General features: G+C 41.2%; 2 protein-coding genes across 11 annotated transcripts in view; both read left to right on the top strand.

The window, feature by feature from the left end:
* LOC127933244 (proline-rich membrane anchor 1-like) overlaps positions 1-17,656 on the top strand; it is a 222,009-nt gene that overhangs the window by 175,279 nt on the left and 29,074 nt on the right. The gene's annotated exons all lie outside the window — the stretch shown is intronic.
* LOC127933242 (receptor-type tyrosine-protein phosphatase beta-like) lies at positions 4,716-8,712 on the top strand. Its single transcript, XM_052530063.1, has 11 exons — positions 4,716-4,984; positions 5,078-5,095; positions 6,370-6,451; positions 6,539-6,629; positions 6,720-6,796; positions 7,008-7,142; positions 7,232-7,354; positions 7,433-7,596; positions 8,003-8,138; positions 8,245-8,365; positions 8,462-8,712. The coding sequence occupies exons 1-11, from the start codon at positions 4,932-4,934 to the stop codon at positions 8,482-8,484; spliced, it is 1,023 nt and encodes a 340-aa protein (XP_052386023.1). The 5' UTR covers positions 4,716-4,931; the 3' UTR covers positions 8,485-8,712.

The following is a 17,656-nucleotide window of genomic DNA, read 5'->3' on the forward strand; positions in this document are numbered from 1 at the left end:
ACGATAGTCAATACAGGGCCGCAATCCCCCATTCTTCTTTTTAACAAAAAAGAACCCGCCTGAAGCTGGTGAAGATGAAGGTCTGATGAAGCCCTTGGCTGATTCTTCCTCGATGTAGTGCTTCATTGCTTCAGATTCTGGTTGTGAGAGAGGGAAGATTCTTCCCTTAGGCAGTGTGGTACCGGGCATTAGGTCAATAGCGCAGTCTACAGAGCGGTGTTCAGGTAATTGAGATGCTTTTCTCTTGCTGAAGGCCTCGATTAAGTCAGAGTACTCAACTGGCACGTTTAGGCTGTTAATGTCCGGAACAGAAGGGTCAGAGACCTTGCTGTGGATTCTTGAAATCTTGGACAAACAGCAAACTTGACAAGAGGGGTCCCACTGGATAATTTGATTCTCTCTCCAGGAGATGTGAGGGTTATGGGTGCGCAGCCAGGGTAGTCCAAGGATAATGGAGTGAGTGGATGAATTGATGACATAGAATCGGATGGTTTCTGTATGTAAGGTTCCAATGATGAGCATGGCTTCCTCCGTGATCTGGAGAATCCTCCCGTCACCGAGGGGTCGTCCATCTAGCGCCTCCACTGCCAAGAGTGAGTTACAGGGAGTTAGGGTCAATTGGCACTGAGTAACAAACTCACTTGAAATGAAATTCCCCGCTGCCCCCGAATCTACGAGTGCTGAAGTCAGAAATACTTTGTTCTGAGCGATTAACTGTGCTGGTAGATTAAAGCAAGAGGAGGAGGGGGTGTTCTTCGTTTGTTGACTCACCGATTGAGACCTTGTCGACGGACGTACAGGGCAGGAAGTCCTCATATGACCCGGTTGACCGCAGTAAAGACAGAGGTGATTCTGCATTCGACGTTCACGTTCCTCAGGTGTGATGTGGGTCCTTCCTAGTTGCATTGGTTCCTGATTCATGGCCGCTTCATGAGACATGTGGACTGGAGCTTGTGTTGGGCGTCGTGAGCGGATCAAATTGTCAATTCGGATGGTGAGATCAATTAATTAATTCAGATTCCTACCCTTGTCACGGCAAGCCAATTCGGCCTGTAACTCTGTTCTTAATCCTTTTCGAAACAGCAGTTTCAGTGTGTCCTCGACCCAGGTGGTTTGAGCTGCAAGTGTGCGGAATGAGAGGGCATACTCTGCAGCCGAGCTCCTTCCTTGAGTAAGGGTTAATAGCTGCATCTCCTCTCTCCGTAGAATGTTTGAATACCTCACGGAACTGTTGAAGGAATGCATCGAATGAGGGGAAAGCGGAACCATCCGTCCTCCAGACTGCTGTTGCCCACTCTAACGCCCTCCCGGTGAGCAGCGAACAAACGAATGCTATACGGCTGGATTCCGTGAGGTATAATAGCGACTGTTGATTGACAAAAAGAGAGCACTGTAACAGGAAACCCCTACATTTGGTCGGAGTTCCGTCAAACCGTTCTGGGAAGGCGAGGCGAGGGCTAACCGGGGAAGTCATCAATGGTTAAGGGTTACTTGGCGCTGGCGGTTGGGCAGCCATGGCGCTGGTTGTTGAATGACGGATACCTTGCAATGCTTGAACTAGCTCCTCCGTTAGAATTGTCAGTCGGTTCGGCTGATGCTGTTGTGATGCCAGCTGAGATGCTTGGGCGGTCAATTCGGTGGAGAGTTGTGCGAAGGCCGCTGGATCACTAAATGGCGAAGTCTTCTGTTGCGAAGAACCAGACGGAGTTTGATCCATTTACAGCTCTTTATTTAGGATAGTCAAAGAGACGGGGTCAAACAACAGCAAACTGAGCAATGGGGGCGAGGCAGAGACAGAGTCGGGTAATCAGGCAGGAAGTCGAGGCTGGCAGAGAACAATCAGTAACGTGAAACAGTCCAGGGTCAAGAGAAGAAAACAAAACACGGGTAATAACGCTCAGAACGGACAGTTGGGGCAAATCAAGACTTCGCAATGAGTGTGTGTGTGTGAGCAGTTTATATGAGTGTGGAAATGAGGTGAAGGTGTAGGTGTAATTAGTCCCAGGTGTGAGGCCTTGTGGGAAATGGAGTTCATTCATTCAATGCAACAACTTGATGGTGGTCAGATAAGTATGATTTGACCATGCTAATGCATTTCCATTAATGCCAGCAAAGTTTTCTAGTCTATTCAAGAGAATGATGGTCAATAGTGTCGAACGCAGCACTAAGATCCAATAAAACTAATAGAGAGATACAACCAGGATCAGATGATAAGAACAGATCATTTGTCCAGATGTGCATGGGTCCTTTGTAACATGTAAATGGGTGCATCATCTACACCAATATAAGTTTGATATGCAAACTGTAGAGGATCCATGTAAGTTGACACACTACCCTTGATGTAAGATATAAGCGTAGTCAGTAGGGTAGAGACTTCTTGGGAACAGAGACCAGGGAAGATGTTTTCCACAGTCCAGAGACCTTCTGTAAGTGCAGGCTCAGATTAAACAGGTATGTGATAATACCACACAACTGTGCAGAGCAGGTATTCAACAGTCTGGGGCTAATACTGTTCAGCACCATTGCTTTCCCCAGATTCAGTCAGTCCAGTTCCCTCTTGCCCTGAGATGGTTTAAGAATTAAGGGCGGATGGGTAAAATGGTCAGAAGTGGCAACAATTCCTGGCAGCAGAGGCAGAGGCAGACTTGAGTGATGTGGGGTTGTCAAATCTGTTAAAGAACCTGTTAAGATCGTCAGCCAGCTGGTCACCACCCAACAGTGAACCCCACTTCTGCCTCATACCTGTGATCTTCCTCATGCCAGCCTAGACCCTCTTCACTGCATCCTGCTGCAGAGGTTGACAGGAAATCTCTTAACAACTGCAATGTAGCATGAAGGGAGATATGCCATGTCATTGTCTGATCGACCAAGAGGGGGCAGAGCAGTGTATTTACATGCATATTTCAAGTTAGCATACAAGAGATAAGAGATTTAAGATCTTATATCCCCTTTGTTGTACAATCAACAAACTGCTGAAATCTGGACAAAGTCTTAGAGAGAGAGAGAGAGAGAGAGAGAGAGAGAGAGAGAGATGGATTTTTATAATCACCATAAAGGAAGATGTGTGTATCTGAGTACTTTGAATGATCTTAGAAATCATTAAAGTGATGTAACATACAGCCAAGTATGGTGACCCATACTCAGGAATTCGTGCTCTGCATTTAACCCATCCAAAGTGCGCACACACACCCAGAGCAGTGGGCAGTCATTTATGCTGCAGCAACCAGGGAGCAGTTGTGTGTTCAGTGCCTTGTTCAAGGGCACCTCAGTCATGGTTTTGAGGGTGGAGAGAGCACGGTATATTCACTACCCCCACTTACAATCCCTGCCAGCCCAAGACTCAAACCCCCTAACCTTTGGGTTATGAGTCCAAATCTCTAACCATTAGGCCACAACTTAATTAGCTATGCCAGTGAGAGTCCATACAGGAATATCAGTGTGGCGAGTGGGGCGGGGCCGAGAGGCGTGGGAACGAGGAGTGAGGCCAGGTGTAGTGATTGGAGATGAGCTACACCAGCGCCCCACCGCCAGTATCGAGTCCCACGGTGGGGCGCAGGTGTAGCTCATCTCCAATCACTACACCTGGCCTCACTCCTCGTTCCCACGCCTCTCGGCCCCGCTCCACTCGCTACAATCAGGTATTACTGATAAGGTCAATCTATTACTGATAAGGTCAACTCCAGATAAACCTGAAACCTGATAAATCTGAACTCTACAGATATTAAGTCTTTGAAGAAGAAGAAAAAAACGTAAAAATACAATGGTCAAACACTACTGAATCAACATTGGACAAATTAAATGCCTGGAAAATGGATGTTTGGATGATAAAGGTAGATTACATTATTGCCTTTGGTAATAGGCAAAAAATACACAACCTTTTGAAAGTAAATGCATGTTGGACATGTTCAGTACTAGGATTTCTAGGAGTTTTCAGTAATAAAGATAATGTTTCTTCTGGCAATACCATCTCTTAAAAGAGTAGGAGAGTTCAACCCTGTTGGTTGCACCATTGCTTTTCTGCAACCGAGGCCGGCTTATGTTTCAAAGGTGCCCACTAATATGTCACGGCTCATAGTGCTGCAGGCCTTCTGTCCTCCTCCATTTTTAACTCCAGACCAAGAGAAGCTTAATCTGGTGTGTCTAGCCAAAGTGCTGGACCTTTATGTCCACAGAGCTACCCTGTGGAGGAAAGCTGATCAGTTGTTTGTCTGCTTAGGTTCACTTAAGAAAGGTTTTCCAGCGACCAAGCAGATGTTGAGTTGATGATAACTGTGACTATAATATATATATATATATATATATATATATATATATATATATATATATATATATATAATATAATATAATATATATTATATGATAATATATATATAATATATATATTATCATTCCCACAGTATTTTGATGCAGCACAAGTTCCCTGGATAGGGATCGCCTCAGGTTACGAGTGTAACCGGTGTTCCCTGAAAGGTAACGAAACCCTGCATTTCGTTGCCATACTTCCTACATCCCAGAGAGTGACTTGCTTTGACCTATAAGAAAATAGCACTATTTGTTCTGGATGTGGCTTTAAGCTTCCTGGTCACCTCATAACCCTGCCTGCGTTCTGCCATTCCATTGGATTGATTTCACACATTTTTTTAAAAATGAGTGGGGATTGAATAATTTTGACAGACAAGTAGATACAGGTTTTGTAGTGTTTTTTTAGTGATACATCAATTATTCTATGCTTGGAATTATGGGTTTATGATGATCAATTTGACTTATGGCTGATGGGTTTCTGATGATGGTTTAAAGTTAGTGATGATGGACTTTGGCTGAGCAACAGAACAATCTATTCCGATACAGAAGATGACAAGTGTCAGGCAGTAATTAATTAGTGATGACAGGTTTTTGTATTTACCAGGAGTGCACAAGAGCCTGTGGTCAGAATGAGTTTGAGAAGAGAAAGACAACCCCCAGGAACTCATGTCATTGTTAGAGGGTAAGAGGGACTGCATTTATATTGTCATTAAAGGTTACAATAGCAGATTAATAATGATATCTTATTACAATGTTATTTTCTTCTGTGTTTTAGGAACCGTCGTGTCTCAAGGTACTGTACTTCATATCCGAGCGAAACATATGATGTAGATCTGTAAAAGAATGCTACATTAAGTCTGAAGCTCTTAATTCACAATATAATTGCAGCTACACATGAAAATTGTTTTAGCATTATATTATGTCATATTTCTGCATTATTACATACTATAACGAAGGTAGCAGCAGCAGGATCTTTTATAATATTTATTTTGGCTTAAGAAATTTCTGACAATCTCTTCCTAGGGCTTCATTGCTACAAGCACCAAAATTGGCTGAGACCTTGGCCCTGCGTAGTTTTTTGCAATATCTTTTTCAGACTGATGAGATTTTTTATATGAATAATTATTAAAAATAATACATTTCCCATAGATTTTCCCATAGAAATGCTAGGGCAGTGGTTCTGAATACCAGTCCTGGGGACCCACTTGCAAATTTTGTATGCTTCTCTTACCTGACACACTCAGTTCAGTTCATGGATCTCTCTCCTAATGAGATGATGATCTGAATCAGTTGTGTTAAATAGGAAAGACATGCAAAGTATGCAGAGAAGTGGGTCCCCAGAACTGGATCTCATGCTGCGTTCAAGTCCTCCTTGGAAGTTTTGTTCTTACCAGTTGACAAGTCATTATTATGATGTCGGGTTCGTTCAAGTCAGTTGAGATGGTGAAGTCTGCACAAGATGGTGGTGTACCTTCTTTTAATAAATGACAAGAAAAAAAAAAATACAACAGGGATGTTAACTCTGCTTATAGAAAATTAAGAGCAAAGAATTTGCATCAGGTGTGTTTTGTGTTTTAATTAAAAAAAAAAAAAATTATGAAGCCACTTTAATCTGTATTGCATAAAAAACATATTAATGGTTATATTGCAATCCTGTCTATCAATTTCAAATAAAAAGTTACAGTCAACAACAGATGTTGCATCCATCGATCCATCGATTCTGTCATGTTTTCATTGACATGCCCCCAAATTTCCCAGTCGTAATTACAACTTTGTGCTGGCGTTCATGTGCGTTTAACTCGTAAATACAATGTATCTGACATGACTTGAAAACACTTTTAGAGCCACTGCTCTATAGGACAATCAGTTAAATTCATACATTTTCTTTGCAATTCGTTTCCTGTCATCTGACTCTTTTGCCTCGAGGCTGCCCATGTTGGCTTTCTCAAACCAACATCAAATTTTGTTATCAAGCTTTAGCCTCTAGTTTTGGTATACTGTGCATTGTTTGAATGAATTCTGAATTTTTTTTAATTATCTTTTTTTTTTTTTTTTTTTTTAATACAGTCCCATCAGCTTCACAAATTTTGAGTCACATTTAGCTAAACTTCGAGCAGATTCCAGCTACCTCCTTTCTGATGAATATGAGGTAAAATATCCTCCATATTTCATAACATGATATTTAGAATGATTCTCATTTCAGAATGAACACATTAATCCTTTGTTCTGCTTTCAGGACCTGAAGGATGTTGGTCGTAACCAACCTCAAGACGCAGCGTTATTGCCTGAAAACAGAGGCAAAAATCGCTACAACAATATACTGCCTTGTATGTTTATCAAAAAATAATAGTATTTGTTAAATATCTAATTTTATTGTAATATAATTCTACATTTATTTTGACTGGTTCTTTGAACAGATGATTCTACAAGGGTGAAGCTGTCCTATGTTGATGATGACTCCTGCTCAGATTATATTAATGCCAGCTATATTCCTGTAAGATCTTTGCTCATGTTAAAACACTGAATTGAAAACTATATATATATATATATATAAATACAGTAAATAGTGTTAGATACCGTTCACACCAAGTATAAATAGCAACAAATATAGTGTAAAGAGTTGGCAAAAATATTGCAAGTACATGTTTCCATCCTAAAACTAACCAATGACTCTTAACTAAAATATTACATTGTTTCTTAATAAGGGCAATAACTTCAGACGGGAGTATATAGCAACTCAGGGTCCTTTGCCCGGCACTAAAGATGATTTCTGGAAGATGGTCTGGGAGCAGAATGTGCACAACATAGTTATGGTGACACAATGTGTTGAGAAAGGAAGGGTATGTGCATATGATCAAACATGATTCTTCTGCTCATGAGGTTCTCTTGACATTAACTTAATGAATTTGTGTTTGACTCTCGTACATAGGTGAAGTGTGACCATTACTGGCCATTTGATCTGGAGCCCCTGTATTATGGGGATCTGGTCGTTCAGATGCAGTCAGAGTCTGTGCTGCCCGAATGGACCATCCGAGAATTCAAGATCTGTAATGTAGGTATAATGTCTCGGTTTCTCACCGATGAATTCTGATAGGAATACACTAATGAGCTGTGTGGCATGTCTGTACAGGAGGAACAGCCTAACTATTCCCGAGTCGTACGTCAGTTTCATTACACTGTGTGGCCGGATCATGGAGTTCCAGAGATCACGCAGTCACTCATTCAGTTCGTGCGGACTGTGAGAGACTATATCAACCGGACGCCCTTCTCTGGAGCCACTGTAGTGCACTGCAGGTGGACAGTCATTTTTACAGCACTACCTTGATCATAATGATGTGTAGTCTATGAATACTCTTAGGTATTAGAGTTTAGCATCACTAATCAAACACACCTGAGAAATCTAACCTGTTTCAGGATGTCCTAAAAATCAGGTGTGTTTGATTAGGGACTGCAGGACAGTGGCTTTCCAGGACTGAAGTTGTCCATCCCTGATTTAGGCATTGCCCCAAATGGAAATTTCAAATGCTTGCAAATTTCTTTCTTAATTTAATTGACAAATATAACTCAAAGAAAGCAAAGCAGAATACAAAGTAGAATATTCTACCCATTTAAATCTAGTATACTTGCTACTAAGCAACTTTATCTAGTACATAGATCATTTTCAGAAGTTTATCTCTGTGCACTATTTTATCTCTGACAGTGCTGGAGTGGGGCGCACGGGAACCTTTATTGCTCTTGACAGAGTCCTTCAGCAGCTGGACACTGGAGACACAGTGGACATCTACAGTGTTGTGTTTCAACTGAGGATTCATCGCACACACATGGTGCAGACAGAGGTGAGAGCTCATCAGTACAACACACTACACTTCATTTGAAACAGAGAGAACACACACAGACACAGATATATGAAATCTAATTTATTCGTCATGTGTGTTGCACCAGTGCCAGTACTCGTACCTCTATCAGTGCGTGCGAGACGTTCTCCGTGCGAGAAAACTGCGCAGTGAACAGGAGAACCATTTGTATCCCATCTATGAAAATGTGCATCCGGATTACCACAGAGGTTAGTGTGCTGTTAATGTCTGTGCGATGAGCACACCTGTTCAGGCTTATCAAATATATCTGAAATTTAATTGATATTTTGTATTTCTAAATATAGATGTGGTCTGCTCCAAACGTTGATGTGCAGGTGGATAAAAAAGTGGCTGAACACATATGTAAAAATGTATTTGAAAATGAATTTATTTTAATATGCTACAGTATGTGTATGCCTAGATGTAACAGAATTATATAATGTACATATATTATTCAACATTAATTTAGAGTTTGTTAATTCTTGCATAATATATTGTACATCACTAATTAAATGTTGTAGCTAATTTTATATTAATAAAATATATAACAAAACAACATTATCATCTGCTTTCCTGTACTATGTAGATGAAATGGTTATACAGTCGTCAAGTCACCTTTATTTCTATAGAACTTTATACAATACAGATTGTGTCAAAGCAGCTTAACAGTGATGGACATGAAACGGCATAAACAGTTATAGAGATTCTGATACAAATCAACTCTAAAAGACAATGAGGTCATTATTTAGCTTAAGTCGGGTCAGTATTGGTTTTCTTCAAATCAATGAAAAAGTTAATCAATCAACTGCAAATAGTTCTATTCAGCTCCAGTTAGTCAAATGTTAATTCCATTAAGTTCAATGCCAGTGTTGATGTTGCAAGATGCAAGCAAAAGCAGCTCTACAGAAGACGATAGAGCCATCATCCATCTTAATTCAGTTCAAGTTTTGTTCACATCCGATGGTGTCAGTCAGTTCAATCATTTTTTAAATATCTGCAAACATATTATAGTATTTTGTATGTTTTAGTAATCAAAATCTTACACACAGCACCTTTAATTTACAACACCAATTCCAGAAAAGTTAGGATGTTTTTGAAATGCCAGAAAATCAAGAATATGCAATTTGTTAATTCTCCTTATTTAACCTTTATTTAATTGGCTAAACAAGGGAAAAAATGCAATGTTTTCACTGACCAACTTAATTTTATTCTGTAAATTCAAACAAATTTTGATTTTGATTTTGGTGTCTGCAACACACTTCCAAAAAAAGAAAAGAAAAAAAAGACAAAGGCATTTTTAACACCGTTTCATGTCAACTTTCCTTTTAATTATAGTTTTTAATTGTTTGGGAATTGCGGGTACAAACTGTTTAAGTTTTGCAAGCACAATTTTGGTCCGGTCTTGTCAGTGATTCTGCTTTCTCATGACATTTTCAATAGGAGACAGATCTGGACTGCAGTCAGGCCAGTCTAGCACATTCACTCTGTGTCTACAAAACTACGCTGTTGTAGCACATGCAGAATGATACCTGGCATTGTCTTGATCTATTAACTTTCTCACAAAAGACATTATCTTGATGGCAGTATACAGGTGCTGGTCTTATAATTAGAACATCATCAAAAAGTTTATTTATTTCACTAATTCCATTCAAAAAGTGAAACTTGTATATTATATTCATTCCTAACACACAGACTGATATATTTACATGCTTATTTCTTTTCATTTTGGTGATTATAATTGACAACTAAGGAAAATCCCAAATTCAGTATCTCAGAAAATAAGAATATTACTTAAGACCAATAAGGATTTTTAGAAATCTTGGCCAAATGAAAAGTATAATCATGTACAGCACTCAATACTTAGTTGTGCCTCCTTTTGTCTGAATTACTGCAGCAATGCAGCGTGGCATGGAGTCGATCAGTCTGTGGCACTGCTCAGGTGTTATGAGAGCCCAGGTTGATCTGATGGTGGCCTTCAGCTCTTCTGTATTGTTGGGTCTGACAAATCGCATCTTACTCTTCAAAATACCTCATAGATTTTCTATGTGGTTAAGGTCAGGCGAGTTTGCTGGCCAGTTAAGAACAGGGAGACCAAGGTCCTTAAACCAGGTACTGGTAGTTTTGGCAGTGTGTGCAGGTGCAGAGTCCTGTTGGAAAATGAAATCTGCATCTCCATAAAGTTGGTCAGCAGCAGGAAGCATGAAGTGCTCTAAAACTTCCTGGTATACGGCTGCTTGGACCTTGGACCTCAGAAAACACAATGGACCAACACCAGCAGATGTTTTCAAAACATTTGCCTCCATGTCAATGGTACCTTCACACATATTCCAGTCATTCATGCTGTTTGCTAATTTTGGGACTGAGAACTAACGTCCATTTTTCCAAGAAACAAGCTGAAATGTGGACTCATCTGAGCACAGCATTCATTTCCACTGACTATCTGAGATGAGCTCAGGCCCAGAGAACCCCACGGAATCACTGCACAGAAGTGATGTATAGATTTCTCCTAGAGTTACAGAGATTGACTGAGATGCTCATTTTATACCCAAACATGATACCCTCAGATATTATAAATTCACCTGCTATTCTTAATTTGAAAGTAAGTGCATTTAAAGATTGTCATGATCACCAGCTGGTGTGCCCTTGATAGCCACCAGACGGGTCTTCATCTCATACCTTTGCCACACCATCCTGGACTTCATTTCCCATAACCGATTGCCTGGACTCATCATGCCTGATTGTTTTCACCTGATGCGCATTACCTCTGCCTTCGGAGGCAGCATTCACAGGCACGAAGGCATCAAGGTCAGCCGAATCCAAAATCTGCTTTACATCCTGTCTCCAGAGGTACCTTCTTCTCATCTAACTTTGAAGGCAGCATAGATGTATCTTTCGCTGCCTTTGATATCCCACAATCATGTGTTTTCCATTCCATGACTGTTGAGCTAAAAAATAAAAATGGTGTCTGAAAGTTGTGTTTGGTGTTTAGTTTGTGTGTAAATGTATATTTCTGGCAAACTTTTTAGACTTTTGATGTTATTTCTAGTGAGAAATCAGTAGTATCACCTAAATTCGTTTTATCTTGTTATAGATCATTAAACCATTACATTGCCCCAGAAGCCTGTTCGAAATGAGTTTCATGAGGTGCCTTCATGAAAAAAGGCTGCCTTCAAAGTCATTGCCTCACGTGGCAGCAAGTCAGCTGCCTAAGCTTTCGGACACAGCCTTGGTGTTTTCACACAAGCTCCAGTCTGGATGCAGAACACCTGAGAAGAGATGATGCCAACCCCTCAGAGGACCTCAAATGATGCTAACCCTGAGACCACATACAGAACTACCATATATTTCTAAAAGTGTGATTGCATCATATAATAATTGCTGTTAACAGTGTCCATTGTCTGGTTGACTACGTCTTGTATTCATTTAAAAAAAAAAAAAAAAAAAAAAAAAAAAAAACTTTTTAAAGCTTTAAAGGTGCCATCTGTCATGTCTGGCAAAAAAAAATCAAGTCATACTCAAAGTCATGCCTCAATAAAGTGAATTGGTCTACTCTAGAAACGGCATAGTCTCTATGCTCCGCCTCTACCTTCACAACAACACTACAGCCATAGCCGAAGCCTAAGAGGACGTTTTGCCTCCAGAGGAACGTTGGGTGATGTCAAGTGATTTTGAAACATGACATCTTCAAGCTACTCCCCTTCACCTTTACCAGTGAATATGTTCATATTCCTTTTGTTTATATTACATTTTGAGTTGTGTATATACACATTATTTGAATTAAATTAATTTGACAGACAGCATTCTGTCAACATCATTGGTCAACATCAGACAGCTGATGTTGACCAAGCTATCGCCAACCAACGTAACCAGAGCTGCCAACTCTCAAGCATTCACCATGAGATACACGCAAGTGACTCTTTTCACATGCTTTCACCCCACACATCAATTTTCTCACACACAGAAAAACCACGAAGCAAAGAGGACACGGAGACCAACAGACTAGACTGAGCAGGTTAGTTATGATATTAAAAAAATGGGTAAGTTATAGCTAGCTAATTATCAAACACAGGTACGGTTAGCCATCGCTAACATTAGCATGTTTATCGAACAGCCTTTGATACATTTCTATACACAAAAAAATACACAAACATATAAAACAAACTTCTAGCGAAATACTAACAGTATTGGTGACCGAGGCCGTTCCCGATGTGGTGACTGAGGCGGTGCCCGAGGCCATTCCAGAGGCAGTGCCCGAAGCAGAGGTGTCTCACATCTCCACAGGCAGTCTTAAGTCAATTCAGGTGCCCATTGACTGTTCAGAGTTGAGTCAGTTCCCGGTTGACCCTCCGGAGTCGAGTCAGGTGTTCGTGGACCCTCCAGAGTCAGGGTTAGTCACCGTCGACCTTCCAGAGTCAGGGCTAGTCACCGATGACCTTCCAGAGTCAGGGCTAGTCACCGATGGCCTTCCAGAGTCAGGGCTTGTCACTATTGACCTTTCAGAGTCGAGTCAGGTTCCCATGAACTCTCCAGAGACAAGGCAAGTCACCGGTGATCTTCGTCCTCCCATGGGGCCGGCCAAAAGAATGTGGTGGTCTTCCGCTCCGCCCTGGGGGACTCCGGCCTCGACCGCGAGGACATGGTGGTCTTCCGCTCCGCCCTGGGGGACTCTGGCCTTGACTACGAGGATGTGGTGGTCTTCCGCTCCGCCCTGGGGGGGCTTCTGCCTTGACCACATGGGTGTGATGGCCCTCTGTTCCGCCCGGGTGGTAATCACCTAATGTCCTCCATTTACCCATGTTTTTGTTTTCATTTGTTTTTCTATTTTCCTCCTTTGGACCTGACCCTCCGTCCCTCCCCTTTGTTTTTCCTCCGCCGGTCCACCACCCTCCTGGACTCCTTGTTTTGTGTTTCACCTCTCCTGCTTCTGCCTCGCCATTCCATCTGGTTGTTCCGTCTCTGTTTTTTTCCATTTTACCTGGTTGTCCTGTCTTTGTCTCTCCATTCCACCTGGTTGTTTGTCTCTGTTTTCTGACCCTCCGTCCCTCCCCCTAGTCCGCCGCCGCTTCACCTCCCTCCTACCTCTTTTTCTTTTGGGTTTTCCGGGGTTTCAGGTGGAGCATCTGGGAGCTGCTCCGTAGGGGAGGGGGTAATGTCACGCTGTCAGTCTCTGTTTTCCTGGGTGTCCCCTAGTGAGCTCACTTCTCCTTAGGCACTTCACCATAGGCACTTTAATTCCGCTAGTCTGGTCATGTCGTCACAGTAATTGCACTCCAATTAAATCGCACAGCTGCTGACAATCCTTTGTCATTAGTCTCCCTATATAGAGCTGTCTTTCTCTGTTGTCTGTATGGAGTCCTTACCCTATGTGTTTCTTATGCTCTCGTCTCCCGAGACTTCCCCTACCTTCTCGTTCCTCCGAGTTCCCGTTTTCATCCAGTTCCCTTTTTGGTTTTGTTTGTCTCTCAAGACTGTTTATTTTGTATTTACCCTTCTGTTTAATAAAACCCATACCTTGCTATTGGATCCTACCCTCTCCTTGTGTTTTCCTAAACCCAACCGTTCACACTCATGTGATCACTGTAACGGCTCCTATAGATTGTGGTAATTTACTGCCCTCCTGGCAGAATTAAATAGCTGGATGGCCTGCTGTCCTCATTCCTGGAGGATGGCAGTCCACTTTTAGTCTTTTGCGTCTTCAACACTCATCTGGACAAGCCTTATGCTACAGACTTCCATTCACTCCTTGCTTCATTTGATCTCAAATGACTTACCACTACAAGAATGCACAAATCAGGCAACCAACTTGACTTAATTTACACACGCAATTGTATTGCAGACAACATTCTGGTAAAACCAGATGCAGCAACTGACACTTTATGCTCTACTTTAACCTCTTGTCTAGCTGATATTTGTTCTCTCTCCTCTAGGCCAGCACGGGCTGTCCCTTTTAACCCCTGGTTATCCGATGTTCTTTGTGAGCATCGGACCAAACTCAGGGCAGCAGAGAGATAATGGTGCATATCAAAATATCCTTCAGACCTGAGGATGTATCAGTCTTTGCTTTCATCTTTCTCAGCTGAAGTCCAAACTGCCAAATCTTCATACTTCCACAACAAGATCAAAAGTGCTCCAGACACACATAATCTCTTTAAAAAATTAAATTTTCACAGACAAAGCCAGAATGATCAGTAGTCAATTCTCAGCCCCTCACACACAGGACTTCAAACCAATCACATCCCCTTCTAAAACTCCCATCGTCTCCTTCTGTCCCCCAAGACAGAAGTATCAAAACGTCTTGTTGTTGACGTTTGCACTGCGTTTGAGCTCCATCACTATATCGACTATTTTTTATCTGAAAAATCAATTTTATACACCATAGTTTCCGTTTCTATAACGTGTGAACATATCCTCTATCATATTCTACAACAAAAACAATCATTATCACTAGTTTTATTTTGATCTCCCGGCTCCACTATTAGCTTATAGCGTGTTTGTTTCTAAAAAATGTAAAGAAAAATGTAAAGTAAATGAACAAAAACTATTTTTAAAGTTTAGGCTCATAAATATTAGATCACTCACACCCAAAGCAGTTATTGTAAATGAAATGATCACAGATAATAGTTTTGATGTACTCTGCTTGACTGAAACCTGGCTAAAACCTAATTATGATTTTGGTCTAAATGACTCTACTCCATACAAAATACCCGTCAGACTGGTCAACAATATATAGTGATATTCTCAATGTTACCCAGAAAATAGGATACAGGTTTAACTCATTAGAAATACTTCTGCCTAATGTTACACTGTCAGACATGCAAAAGAAATCTAATGTATCTCTTGCTCTGGCTACTGTGTATAGACCACCAGGGCCGTATACAGTATTCTTAAAAGAATTTGCAGATTTCCTCTCAGACCTTCTGGTTACAGTTGATAAAGCGCTAATCATGGGAGATTTTAATATTCACCTTGATAATACAAATGATGCAATAGGACTTGCGTTTACTGACCTAATAAACTCTTTTGGAGTTGAGCAAAATGTCACCAGGCCCACTCCTCATTTTAATCATACATTAGATTTAATTATATCACATGGAATCGATCATAGATATCGTACCTCAAAGTGATGATGTTACAGACCATTTCCTTGTATTGTGCATGCTGCATATCACTGATATTAAAGGGGGGGGGGGGGGTGAAATGCTATTTCATGCATACTGAGTTTTTTACACTGTTAAAGAGTTGGATTCCCATGCTAAACATGGACAAAGTTTCAAAAATTAAGTTGAACGTTTGAAGGAGTATTTTTGTTCCAAAAAAACCTCTTCCGGTTTGTCACAAGTTTCGGAAAGTTTTTTTTCGAGTATGGCTCTGTGTGACGTTAGATGGAGCGGAATTTCCTTATATGGGTCCTAAGTGCGCGCTCTTCTCCCGTATAGCAGAGCACTGAGAGGCTGAGCACAGCCTGATCAGAGCGAGAGCGTCGCGAAAAGTCACAAAAGAAGTGTGTTTTTGGTTGCCAGGGCAAGACAACCCTGCACAGATTACCAAAAGAGAAACAGCATTAAGGGACCAGTGGATGGAGTTTATTTTTACAGAGCATCAACGGAGTTGTGCAAGTGTTTTTGTTTGTTCCCTGCATTTCGGATTGCACATTGTTTATTTCTTAAGGATAATGCAGTCCCAACGGAAAAGGGTCACGATTGTGTGTTGGAACCACATGCGGTGAGTAAAACTGCTTCAAATATCTCTGTGTTGTTAACTTAGCTATCAGCGCGTAAGCACATCAAGTAAACAACATGCGATGTTGTCATCAAACTGCACTTGTACTTGTACAAATGTACAGCTTAAAAAAAAAAAAAAAAAAAGACAACATAAAGTGGAACTTAGTCATTTTCCAAAACCGCTAAGCAAATATATACAGTTTCAGTACATACCACATAGCATACCGCCTTTGCTGATGCTGCTCTTGTTAAATTTCAGCCGCTGGATCTGTGTCACAGCTTCCACATGCTCTCAACTCAAAAGCCTACTGGCGCTCGTGATTCTTTAGCTCCGCCCACACGTCACGCCTCTAGGCGCTCGTGTTTTTCCGGGAAAAATCGGTAAAGATTATCTTTCTCTTATAAATATAATAAAAATAAAGACTTTTTGGAGTTATGAAGGATGCAGTACTACTCTATAGGTACTCAAGATTAACAGGATATTGAGTGAAAACGAGCATTTCACCCCCCCTTTAGCTATATGTCTCAACGTTACCGTCTGGGCAGAACTATTGTTCCAGCCACCAAAGACAGTAACCTTGTTACTTGTTAGAAAAGAGAGAGTCCATAGTTTCGGTTACATCACAAGTTTTGGATATGCTAAGGAATTTGGATACATCAGGAAGATAACTTAAAAAGCAGTCTTTTGTGGTAGAAGTGATGGTTCTTCCATACTTGTAACAAGAAGCAGAATTTACCATTTTGGCTATATGAAGTTTGAACAAAACTAAATAATGATCTGAGATATCATCACTTGTGCATTTGTGACTGCTAATGTGAGAGAGCGAAGCCGGGAGCCGGGTTTTGGCATAAATAAATATATTTTATTGGTCATATTTGACCAATGAACAACGCTAGCCATCACGACTGGCCAAGAGGGAAATTTGTGTTTTATTTATATATATCAGTTATTTGTAAGGGATAGGGAGCCAGTGCAGTTTACAGGACCGGGCTTATAATACTTCCTGGTTCTAGTAATGACTCTAACTGCTGTTAGTTTTTCACAAGTTCATCAAACAACTGCAGTAAGAATATTTCATCAAGCACGGTGAGTAATGGCTTCTCCTGCTATCGTAATTTGCACCTCTTGCCACATGTACAGTTTATCTATCTCTGTCGCTGATGAGGGATTCACATGTGATAAATGCAGGGAAATAGTTAGGCTGACAGAGAAGATTTCAGAATTAGAGACACGCATCCAAACTTTAATTGAGGACAGTAAGAATGTTAAGGCTCTAGATACGGCTTTGGATGCGTCTAGCTCAGGGATTCCTGTACATTGTCCAGTTCCAGCAGAGCCCCTGCAGCAGGGCAACTGGGTGACGGTGAGGCAGCGTTGTCGTGGGTCAAAACACCGCTCTTCTGTTCCGATCAAAACATTAAACAGGTTCTCCCCACTCAGTGATGCACCCACTGAGAAACCTGATGAAAGTGCTCTAGTTATCGGTGATTCTATTGTACGGAACGTGAATATAGAGACACCAGCCACCATAGTCAAATGTTTCCAGGGAGCCAGAGCACCTGACATCTTGTCAAATTTTAAAGTGCTGGCAAATGCTAAACGTAAATACAGTAAGAATGTTATTCATGCTCGCGCTAATGATGTTCGACTTCGCCAGTCGGAGATCACTAAAAATAACTTAAAGAGGTGTGTGAACTTGCAAGCACAATGTCAGACACTGTAATATGCTCTGGTCCCCTCCCTGCTTACCGTGGTGATGAGATGCATAGCAGATTGTC

This window comes from Carassius gibelio, chromosome A17 (genome assembly GCF_023724105.1).
Source record: "Carassius gibelio isolate Cgi1373 ecotype wild population from Czech Republic chromosome A17, carGib1.2-hapl.c, whole genome shotgun sequence".
Lineage (NCBI taxonomy): Eukaryota > Metazoa > Chordata > Actinopteri > Cypriniformes > Cyprinidae > Carassius > Carassius gibelio.